Here is a 12,697-nt window from a genome sequence, read left to right as displayed (position 1 = left end):
AATGTAATTCATTCATCACTGTTTTATTTGTGTATATCAATTTCAATCCAAGGCAATAACAAAAATGTTAGATATGGCGCATGCAACTCAAATATATAAACATGATGTGAAATGTTTTATTGGGACCATGATTCTGTGGCATTTGTGGAACAAAATGTCAATTTGGTGGAAACACCAGAAGTGCAATAATGTCCATGTTTTCTTTACACATATTTTAGAATACTTCAATATAATTGTCAACATTTGGATGAAAACAACTGACTGCGGTGGGTAATTATTAGTGCTAGACAAGCTGGTTCCAGCATCTCAGAAACAGCTCACCTTCAGGGATTTTCACAGACCAGCGTCTTTATAGAGAATGAAAACTTCCTGTGAGAGGTCAATGGAGAATGGCCGGACTTGTTCAAGCTGAAAAAAGAGGATGTAGGGAAAGGGGAGTTCTACCGAACCCTTGATATGTGGAACTAATAAAGTGGTATGTAATTCAGTCAATCAGAAAGACAGACTTTTTTTTAATAACCTGAGATAATATTTCTCAGAATTCCATTTAAAAGTTTTGAAAATGTTCAAAATGATGTTACTGTTCTGTTAAAGATATATTCCATGATATTTGGCTGGTTGTAAAAGGGGCACTGTCAAGCCAAAAATGATCCCTGAAAATGATGTACCATGTCATGTATTCACCAATTTGTGCTGTATGTCATCAAAGCCATTCACTTTTAAACATGGAAGTTCATGGTTAACTGAGATAAGATAGTGACTCTAGCCTACTTATAGATTATGCACATACAAACAACATATTAGGCCTAAAAAGGGAGTTTTAAAAATAATAGACTGCATCTTTAATTTGTTATGCAAATACACTATATGGTCCTCCATTTTCCTTCACTTCAAGTAGTGACATATATAGGTGTATGGTAAGGAATCCAGGTAAATATTGCCAATATACAAAGTGTGAGCAATATACCACAGGTCTACCACTCAAATGTTGGAAGATGGGATCTGAAAGTTCAGCAAAACACCCAGTTATGCAGACCAACCCATTCTCCTTGACTTCACAACGATATGAAAAGCCCCCCTGAAATGTCAGAATAGTTAACTTAATGAAATGTAGTAACTCACAATCTTGTAAGAGTACCTTGAGTAATTTGTTTCGTTTGTGTTACTAACATACTAAACTTGTGGCAATAATGTGCTCCTGGAACTTGAGTGTTTTTTGGCTAATAGTTCAGAATGTTACGCCGGAGCCAAAATGGATCCCCAAAAGGTTGCATAATATGTAGCCTTCTGTGCAGATATGTTAGTGCTCTCTGCTGTACCACTGAGTCATTGGGCCTGCCTTGCAACCTCAATGGATAACGCCAGGCAGGCCTGGACCAGCTCTCACATCACTGTGCAACTTTTCAATGTGCACCTTGCTAAATGTTACTCACATGGCAAAGGGCTGAAGCTCATTGGTTGGAAATAGAATTGCTTTTGCATCTGGTTTTAAAAATGGCTACACACATGGATGTTCCGGAGAATCTAACAAAAAAAGACATTCTGATGAGGAAAAATATCCTACAATGAACTACCATAATTGAATGAATAAAATTCAGTAACATGCAATTTAGCCCAATTCTTGAACCACCTGCATGGAATGTGCTTTTGCGTTCCTTTTAAAGAATCTTTGCATCATTTGTATCAGACTGAGAAGCACAGGTTAAGGCGGCACACACAGCAGGATTCTTCAGCAGAGTGAACAAACTGACATCAGACAGAGGGAGAACACTCTGGATTCCCCAACGAAATTGCCCTGGAGGGTTGACTAGTCTGTCCCGAAGTACCTCTGGCCAAAGTGTGTGGGAGCCACAGGGTGCGTCTCGGTGGTGAGTATGGTGATCTCTGGGAACTCCTGGATAATGGACTTGGCACCTGACAACATGACAACTTTAGACTGACAGTGCTTTCCATTAGGCTGAAAAAATTTAAAAGCCTGTAGTTTGAAACCCATGAATGTTGAACATGACAAAATCTGCTTCAATACTAAACAGCAAGAGGCCGTAGGTGAGTGAGTGTTATACAAGTGATGCGTACCGTGAGGGGTGGAAAAGAGGCTCAGAAGGATGATGTGTTTGGGCTGGAGACCATGTTCAGTCAGCACTCTCACAGCCTCAATCACAGTGTTACCTGTACCTAAGGGCAGAACATGTGGACGGTACCATACAAAAGGATTTGTCAAACAAAGGGAATCTGAGTGAACAAGTTTTTCATTTATATTTCATTTATTTAACAAACAAAAATGCTGCAATGACAGCAACTAAATGTAGAGTTAGGAATTTAAGACACCCATCCAAGGCTGCTTTAACTGCACTGACATTGACTAGACCATTCCAGTATGTATTTCCATCTGATTTATGCCATGTAGACCTGGTTGTTTATTTAGAATAATCTCACAGATGTTCACTTTCTGTATTCCACCAGTTTGAGTTTGAAATTATACAATTACTATGGGATTCAAGTGCATAGTGTCACAATAATCATGTTTAGTGTTTGGTCACATATCTTTTGCATTCAGTGACTGCCTGAAGTCTTGACCCACAGACCAGATGTGTCATCACTGGTGATACTCGGCCAGGCCTGTACTGCAGTCATCTTCAGTTCCTGCTTGTTACTGAATTATATCATTTAAATTGCAAAGTTCTAGAATACATTTGTCAAAGTCAATAAAATATTTCAAGTAGTACATGCTCTATTACCCACAAAGATTGTGTAGTTAAAGCAGCTTGTTATGGAAGAATGGGACAAGATTCCTTCCTGGTGATGTGAAAAACTGATCACCAACTAAAGGAAGTGTTCATGTAGTAATTTCAGCTAAAAGTTGCCTAAAAAGTTACGGTAGGCATTATATGTTGCATAGCTTTGTTCATTAAATACATTTAAAAAGTAAATAAATGTTACATTTGAAATGAAGAAATTCTGATATTGGGCAAATATGTTTTCAAAGCACTCTGTATACACTACCATGCAAACATATTCATACCTCTGACCAATTCTCTCATATTGCTGAATTAAGAATGGTACATTGACATCTTTTGTTTGATATAGTATAACCTTCAAACACAAAATCAATCACTGTAAGGTGACATTTGTTTTAAATGTTTGAAAGAAAAATGAACAACTGGAATATGTTGCTTGTTTAAGAATTCAAGCCCGGTGCTTTGGAAGCAACAATTTGGCAGAGATGAAAGAAATCAGCCTAACAAATAATATTATCTCACTATTGGCTTCCACCTAAGGAACCAGGAAAGTTGCAGTCACATTTTCTGGATACAAAACACATTGTTGAAGGATCATTGGTCGGGCTGAGAATCTCAAGGCAAATGAAGACCGAACAGAATTCTACAGAAGTTGAAATAATACACTTGTATAGTAAAGGAATAGGGTACAACATTAGTGAGCAAAGCTGGATCACTAATCAGGAAATGGAATCTGCATTAAACCACTCAGGCACTTCCAGGAAAAAGCTGTCCTCAAAACTCAGCATTCAGCTTCACTTATGCAAGCAACATACTTCCGTTTTTATTTTTCTTAAGAATATTTCCCAACATAAAACCAATGTTATCTTACAATATTTGAGTTTGTTTTCAAATGAGATATCAAACAGAACAAAACATGAATGCACCATTTGTAAATATCAGAAAATTGGTCAGGGGTTTAATACTTCTTGAAGGCAATGTACAGCAAGCTTAAACACAGGAAAGACAGGTGATTTGATTTAGATAAAGGGAGGTGACAGGTTTTACAGACATTGTGTTGCAATCAACCTCAATCAAATGAAAAGACTCACTGTCAGATGTTCTTTATAAAGCTGAAGATGCCTATGACAACACAACTACCTAGCTAACAGGAGCTAGCGCTCATTTAGAATTTTCAGGGTGAGAATTCACTCCTTTTCCCTGAAGAGTTTATACTGCATTGAGAGTCTGTTACTGCTTTACCTTTTGTATTTATAATCCCCCTGTATTGTGATTAAGGATGGGGAATGTACTAATGTCCATATGGACAGAGAATTAGTATTTCCCTATTCACTCACAATAAGTACATGATGAATACTCACTGAGAATTGGGTACATCAGCAGGACTTTCCGTCTGCTGATGTCTGGAGGAAACTTGGCATAGTAGACTTTGGCCTTTTGGGTGTCCTCGTCACTCTGGATGAGGATCTTACCAATACGGATGGACCGGCAGCAGTCTCTGAGGCCCTGCTCCATGGCCTCGCCTACACACGTGCATCATTGGATATATTACTTCTAGGGAAACCTCATAAGAGAACGGTGTGCAACTGATATGTCTAACAGTTGAGTGTATGTCTGGGATAATCATCAAGACAAGGATTTCATTCAGAGACCCATAAGGATTTATTTTTCCTATAGAACAGAAGTGCCGTACCGCTTCTCATTATGCTGACACCGCAGTTGCCTTTTTCAAACTTTACGCCATCATATTTATGACCTAAAGAAAGAAGATGAGAAATGTAACAGTTATTCTATTATAACTGTTTTGCATTTTATCCAATTGCTTTGATGATGTTGCATTTATATCCCAAGTGTTTTATACCTGTGGGAGTGGTCACTGTACACTCACTGTACGGCAGCTGATTGAGTCCCTCTTCTACCACTAATCTAATCTGTAAACAAACAGGTAGTCATAACAACAGCGTTACATTCATCTGTCTCACTCACTCTCTCACCACACAAATTGATAGTCTGTTGTTTTTTTTTTTACATCAATCTACAATATCCCAAAATGATAAAGCAAATACACGTTTTAATAAATATGTGCTAATTTATTGAATATAGAAATATTTCATGTATATCCAAAATCAGATCTTTTGCCATGAAATCAGATGCATCCTTTGTCCTTTGATCATCCCCTCATCTCTAGAATATGACTGGAGTCCACTTATGGCTAATTCAATTGATTGAACATGATTTAGAAAGGCACACACCAGTCAAAAAATGGTTGCACATTTCACAATGCATGCGAAAGCATAAAACAAGTGATGATGTCCAAGGAAGTCTCTGTAGACCTCCGAGATAGAATTATGTTGAGGCATAAACATGGGGAACGTTTTTTTTTTTTTTTTTTTATGCTAAGAAATTGAACGTTTCCCGGAGCATAATTGGCTCCCTCATTGTGCAATGGAAGTTGTTTGGAGCCACCAACAATCTTCCTAGAGCTGGCCAAATTTTAAATAACCGGTCAAGAAGGGCCTTGGTCAGGGCGGTGACCAAGCAAGAATCCAATGGCCACTCTAACAGAGCTTTTGAATTTCACAGCAGAGATGTGTTTTTGTCTGGCTGGTTCTCCCATCTCTGCAGTGAAATTCAAAAGCTCTGTGTTGCACTCCATCAATCAGGCCTTTTTGTAAGACACTCCTGAGTAAAAGGCATATGACAGGCCGTCTAAATGACTCTAAATGCATGAGATTAAAGATGATTTGGCCTACTGAGTCCAAAACCAAACTATTATGCCACAAAGACTGTGTCTGGTGAAAACAAGGCACAGCTTATCACCTGGCTAATACCATCCCTCCAGTGAGCCAACCTGATAGAGTGCACAGGACCTCAGACAGAGACAAAGATTACTCTTTCAACAGGAGTTGTAGCATACAGATAAGACAATGCTGGAGTGGCTTCAGGAAATGTCATTGATTGTTACTGGAAGACCAGACTTAAACCAAACTGAACATCTGTGGGGAGACATGAAGATCAGTTCATCACTCCCCATCCCTTCTGACAGAGTTTGAAAAGATCTACAAAGGAATATGGCAAATCCATGCCATAATCCATGTGCGCAAAAGCTGTTAGTGGCATGCCCAAAAATACCTTACAAAAATACTGAATGAAGGATCTGAACGCTTATGTACATCAAATATTTTTTATTTTCAATGAATTGGTAAAAACGTATTTTTGCTTGGTCATTAATGACAATAAATGTTTTAATTAAGTACATTATGAATAAAGTCTGAAACGTAAGAAAATATGGAGTGAGTAAATGGGTCTGAATAATCTTAAAGGCACATGTATAGAATCTGTAATATATACAAAATAGTATTATTTCAAGTTTCTTACCAATCTATCTGCACAAAATACAAAATCTCCCCTGCTTGTAGACCTGTGAAAATAAAGATAAATAAAAACTACCAGTTCCTGTTAAGCACCATGTCATCCACCTCACATTCTGGAGAAAGAGTCAGCATTTTTAAACAATTTAACCATTAAAATAATTATTCATGTTGAGACATGTACAACATGTACCAAAATAGCCTAGCCAAAATCTACATATACTAATGAATAAATTATATTACAAAAATATTCCATTATTCTATTTAATGTTTTAATGGCTTAAACGTTCCTTCATTGCCTAGCAAACAAAGGGGCAATCTTAGTCATATTAGTAACCCATGGTAATTGAGCCTTTAAAACAAATTTCACTAACTCAAACATAACTTGGAGGCAAATTCCACCCCCTCCATTGAGTCAACAAATTGCATTCATTTCTGCCATCAGACCCCTTCACTTTTTCTAAATGTTATGTGACACCATATGCTAAATTGGACTAAATTGATTGTTTTCCACATCAATCTACACACAATACCCCATATGATCAAGAAAAAAATGGTTTTCAGAAATGTTTGAAAAAAACTAAACAGCATAAGTTCCAACCACTTTACTCAGTACTTTGTTGAAGGTCCTTTAGCAGTGATTACCGCCTCAAGCTCTCATGTCTGATGCGTCAAGCTTTGCATACTTGCATTTGGGAAGGTTCTCCCATTTTTCTCTGCAGATCTTCTCAAGCAATGTCAAGTTGGATGGGGAACGTCGCTGAACAGCCATTTTCAGGTCTCTAAAGAGCTGTTTGATTGTGTTCAGGTCCGTGCTCTGACTGGGACATTCATAGACTTGCCCTCGAAGCCACTCCTGCCTTGTCTTAGTTGGGTGCTTTGGATCATTGTCCTGTTGGAAGGTGAATCATTGCCCACTTCTAAGTTCCTGAGCACTCTTGCTTACGTTTTCATTAAAAGGATCTGTCTGTACTTTCCTTTGTTCATATTTCCCTTGATTCTGACTAGTATCCCAGTACTTGATGCTGAAAAACATTTGGAGATTGAACTCTCAGGTCTGAATGCCAATCTTTGTTCTCATGGTCTTTGAGTCCTTTAGGGGTCTTTTGGCCACTCTACCGTAAAGGCCTGATATGTGGGGAGCTGCAGAGATTGTGGTCTTTCTGGAAGGTACTTCCATCTCCACACTTTGGAGCACGGTCAGAGTGGCCATCGGGTTCTTGGACAAGGTCCTTCTCGCCCAATTGCTCAGAGTGGCTGAGAGGCCATCTCTAGGAAGAGTGCTGGTGTCTATTTAGGAATGATGGAGGCCACTGCGTCCGTGGGGACTTTCAATGCTGCAGAATCTTTTGCTACCCTTCCTCAGATCTGTGCCTTGACTCAAACCTGTCCTGTCTGTGCCTTTTCAGATCATGTAAAATCTATTGGATTTACCGCACACAGACTCAATTCAAGTTGAGTAAACATTTCAAGCATGATCAATAGAAACAGGATACACAGGAGTTCAATTTTGAGAGTCACACCAAAGGGACTAAATAATTATTTGAATGTGATATTTCTGCTTTTTATTTTAATAAATTAGCTAGTATCCCATATTGCTTGGTCAAAATGGGGAACTGTTTGTAGATTGATGAGGAATAAAATCTAGTTGATCAATTTCAGAATAAGGCTCTAATGTAACACTTCACCACAAAGGATTTGAAATGAAATTCTCAGCATAAATTCTAAAGGGGTTGAACAAAAATATTGTATGAAACGTTTAGGAATCACAACCATTTTCATACACAATCCCCTTATTTCATGGGCTCAAAAGTAATTGGACAAATTAACACAATCATAAATACAATTTTCATTTTTAATACTTTGTCGTGAATCCTTTGCAGGCAATGACTGCTTGAAGTCTGGAATGCATGGACATCCCCAAATGCTGGGTTTCCTCATATGTGATGCTTTGCCAGGCCTTTATTGCATTGGTCTTCAGTTGTTGTTTGTTCATGGGTCTTTCTGCATTAAGTTGTCTTCAACAAGTGAAATGTATTCACGATCAGGTTGAGATCAGGTGACTGACACGGCCATTGCAGAATATTCCACTTCTTTGCCTTAAAAGAAAAAATCCTGGGTTGTTTTCGCAGTATATTTTGGGTCATCTGTAAAGTGAAGCGCTGTCCAATCAACTTTGCTGAATTTGGTTGAATCTGAGAGACAATATGTCCCTAAACACTTCAGAATTCATCAGGCTGCTTCTGTCACAGCATCAATAAACACTAGAGACCCAGTGCCATTGGAAACCATGCATGCCCATGCCATCATACTGCCTCCACTGTGTTTTACAGATGATGTGGTATGCTTCGGATCATTAGCATTCCAAGCCTTCTCCATACTTTTTCCTTCCCATCCTTCTAGTACATGTTGATCCAGAACTGGGCTGGCTTTTTTAGATGTTTTTCTTTACCATGAAAAGGATCCTACGATCGTCTACCACTGTTGTCTTCCATGGACATCCAGGCCTTTTTTGTGTTGCAGAGCACACCAGTCCGTTTTCTCAGAATATATCAAACCGTTTGGCCACTTCTAATGTTGTTGCTATCTCTGATGGATTTCTTTTTTTTTTTTTTTGCAGCCCGAGGATGGCCTGTTTCACTTGCATTGAGAGCTCCTTTGACCACATGTTGTGGGTTCACAGCAACAGCTCCTAATGCCACACCTGGAATCAATTTAGAACTTTTACCTGCTTAACTGATGAAGAAATTAAGAAGGAATAGCCCAAACCTCTCCATAAAACAGCTTTGGAGTCAATTGTCCAATTACTTTTGGTGCCTTGAAAAAGAGGGGGCTAGATACACTTGTGCTCAAAAGTTTGCATAAAATTAAGAGACCACTGCACCTTGTTCTTTTCCTTTCACTGCAAATTGAATGCTTCTGTTCCTCATTCAAAACTTTCCTTTTCAACTTTTTTGGAAAGGAATGAAAAAGGTTCAGTGGTCTCTTAATTCTTTCTGGCACTGTATGTATCCTTTGTAAAGCAGGCAAAACATGTATTTTATTTCTCATGGGATTCACATTCAACTGTAGGTCATAACAGAATGGCACAATCATAAAACAAATCAAGACCATTTGGGTGATTTCTGTTATCATTCAGATTTAAAAAGGAGCCAAAAACTATGTGATGATAAATGGCATAATTTGATCACTATCTTTAAAAAAAAGAATATTTTCAAAATCATTGCCTAAATATCACAATTTCTGGCAGGGTATGCAAACTGTATTAAATATGTGTAACTCCTAAACCCTTCCTCACGTGGGATGTGAATACCCCCACATTAAAGCTGAGAGACTGCACTATGCCAATATTCATTATTTAACTGTAACTTGAACATATTTTGGTAAACACCTAAAATAACAAAACTTGTGTCAGTGTCCAATTATTATCTGGACCTTACTGTACATACACACACTCTGGAATATACATGTCACTGATTACTCCTAAAGCCTAGTCCTCCTTTCGACATACTGATGTCAGTGTGCTGCTGCCATGACTGGAAAGAGCTGTGGGATAAAATAAACTCCCCTATTCCAATCTGTACATATATTTCTGTACTTATATTTACTGCTCTGTGTACTGTCTCACGTTTAAATGCAAGTTGGTAAATTAAATTACCTGGTTAAATAATAATAACACACACATATACTACAGTTCAAAATTTGGGGTCACTTAGAAATTTCCTAGTTTATGAAAGAAGTTTCTATCGATAAAAATAAAATGAAATTGATCATAAATACAGAGAAGACATTGTGAAAGGCTAAAAGAGCTCACTCCATTTTGCAACATCATGCCATACCGTGTGAGCACACTACCAGATACAATGTTGGCTTACTCATTTCCACATAAGATATACCGGCACATTTTGCCAGATACCTTTTGATATAATTTGGCTATTTTTGTTTACAAAAGATGACTACTCACTTGTCTCTAATGATGGTCTGTAATTCTCGTATTTGGTCATTCAAAGGAAGTAACTTTAATTGGGGTCCAATCTGGGCCTGTAGTTCTTTGGTCAAGACATTTTCACAAGTTCCAGGGACCTCTGCATCTCTATTTGAGACTGGAAGGACGTTGTTGCTGCAGGTAGCAAATCGAACCTGCTTGGTGCCACTCACTGCCGCATGCTCTTGACTGTCATTGTTGTTGAGTTGCTGCTTTTGACAAGGCATTTTTATTTCCGTACCAATACCGATGTCAAAATACGGTTCCATAGAATAAAACACACGCGAAATAGTTTAGCAGTTTAAGTGCTGTGCCGTTTTACTATCCATATACATATCATGCAGCGTATTTTTGTCGTCCCTGATTGTGGGTTGCGACAGGAAAAAAATATCCTTAGCTTAGCTTAAAGCTACAGGAACATAAACATTGTTACAGGAAATTTGGTCATACCAAATTCTCGACTCTGAAAAGAACTCCGGACGTCACGTCACTCGTTGCGTTTACACCGCCATGTTGGCAGGAAAAGCGTGAGCAAAAATGAATGGCCCCAGAATATTTCTGTCTCTAGGCAAGTTCGGTTTGCAATTCCCGGTGAAAACAGCGAGTCGGCACCAGCACGTGCAACGTATCTCCGCTCACTGTTGGCCCCGGGACATGCAAACCAAATTAGAATGACCACACGGTCAATGAGAATGTCAGGCGCCTTCCATTGTCCCATTACACCTTGCGGCAAAACATGAAAAAGATTTTGGAGTGTTTCAAATCTCTTACATAGGAGATTTTAAGATCCACTTGAAATAAGGTCTGTCTGCATTTTAAATCTTGTCATTAGGTGACTTTTGTATGGTGGCCCTGAAGTGCAAATCACAACAACAAATCATAAAACACAAGGACAAATCATAAAACACAACAGCAAATTATAAAACACAATTTGTGATTTGCTGTTGTGTTTTATGATTTGTTGTTGTGATTTGCACCTCAGGGCCACTGTACTTTTGTCATCATATTTGCATCAGTAAATATAGGCCATGGTATCTATAAATTTCACATTGTACCAGAGATATTTACACAGTTATCAAAATACATAGAAAGCCTACAGAAAACACAAACCTTTTTTAAATAGATTTTCCTATGGAAGAAATCAATGAACTAACATAAAGCCCCTTTTAGGTTTTGCCACAATTATTGGGATTATGTCATCAATTATTTCTAGTCCATGCTTGTTCTGTAATGGGTCTGTACACTTGCTGATATTTTCAAATTCCTTAAATTTGATTGAAGATGCAGTCTGGGACTTTTGCAAATACTTTTCTGACATCACTATCATATGTCAGTTAGCCATGAATTTCCAAGTTTGAAAGTGAGTTGGTGTGATGACATGAAGCACATATTAGCATAACATTTTTATTGGACCCATTCTGGCTTGACAGAGTCACTTTCAGAATCAATGGCTGAAAATCCTGGTATGCATCTTTAAGACCCTGCTTCATTGCAGTAGTTCCCAATGGAGTCTGGACAGTCTATGTTAAGATATGTCTTCTGAAGCAACCATTCTGATTGCAATTACACTGCTCACTCAAATAGACCAGAATCCTTACATGCCTTCTACCTTGATTGAGCTCACAGATGTCCAAACTGCCACAAGGAGTCGCTATAGTACAATGAGCAAGGCAACATTATTTAATTACAAACCACCAACCTTGGATGGGAATGGCCAATAGCAGAGGTGTCAAACCAGTTCCATGGAGGGCCGAGTGTCTGCAGGTTTTCGCTCTCACCTTCGTACTTAACTGACTAATTAGGTCACTAATTGGTTTGTTTCTACCCCCACCTGGTTGTTTAGGTCTGAACTGGGAACCAATTTATAGGAAAATCCAAAAACCTGCAGACACATGGCCCTCCGTGGAACCGGTTTGAGACCTCTGGCTTATAGCATCACCCTTTGTGGGAACCCTAAATTAATCCACAAGCAAGATTCATACCCTGTTAACGCAATGACACAGCTAACTGTGGGGCAGTGATTTTACTCATGTGCCATTTAGGGGGCCATCCTAATTTCTACTTTTTGCTTAAATGGATTGAAATGTTAATGTCCGCTTTCTGGTAATGCAGTGTTTCTCAACCCTGGTCCCAGGCACCCCCTGCCCTGCATGTTTTTTATCTCTCCCTGCTCTGTCACACCTGATTCAAATGATCAGCTCATTATCAAATCCTTGAGCTACGTCAGGTATTGTAGGGCAGGGAGAAATCTAAAACATGCAGGACTGTGGGGCGCCCAGGAACAGGGTTGAGAAACACTGCGGTAATGTACAGTTCCCACTGAAAAATGTGTCTAAATCATTGTTACGTTTGTGATGTTAGTTAAGGGCTTGAAGAGACGCAGACCCGGAAAAAACGTTAATCCAGCTGCTGACTACAGATCGTGTGCCAGTCAACGGAACTAAATGTGCCTTAAAATATACTGCACCCAGTGAAAACCTAGATATTTCCAACAGAGCTTATGAGTTAACTACAGGTTTGTATAGTTGAGAGCAAAGGAGAGCCCATGGCTATGCCCATCATTTGGAGGAAAAGGTTTGATTCAGAGTTAAAGTAGCTGTTGG

General features: G+C 38.7%; 1 protein-coding gene across 1 annotated transcript; it reads right to left on the bottom strand.

Annotated features, from left to right (window-relative positions):
* On the bottom strand, positions 1–10,622 carry uprt (uracil phosphoribosyltransferase (FUR1) homolog (S. cerevisiae)). The gene is made up of 7 exons (XM_010893434.4): positions 10,074–10,622; positions 6,117–6,159; positions 4,600–4,669; positions 4,432–4,494; positions 4,100–4,261; positions 2,077–2,175; positions 1–1,914 (listed from the first exon to the last, which is right to left on the bottom strand). The coding sequence occupies exons 1-7, from the start codon at positions 10,361–10,363 to the stop codon at positions 1,808–1,810; spliced, it is 834 nt and encodes a 277-aa protein (XP_010891736.1). The 5' UTR covers positions 10,364–10,622; the 3' UTR covers positions 1–1,807.
* Positions 10,623–12,697: the final 2,075 nt, after the last annotated feature.

Source organism: Esox lucius, chromosome 7, assembly GCF_011004845.1.
Source record: "Esox lucius isolate fEsoLuc1 chromosome 7, fEsoLuc1.pri, whole genome shotgun sequence".
NCBI lineage: Eukaryota > Metazoa > Chordata > Actinopteri > Esociformes > Esocidae > Esox > Esox lucius.
Note: the sequence above shows the minus strand (reverse complement) of the source record. Positions and strands in the feature narration are given on the sequence as shown.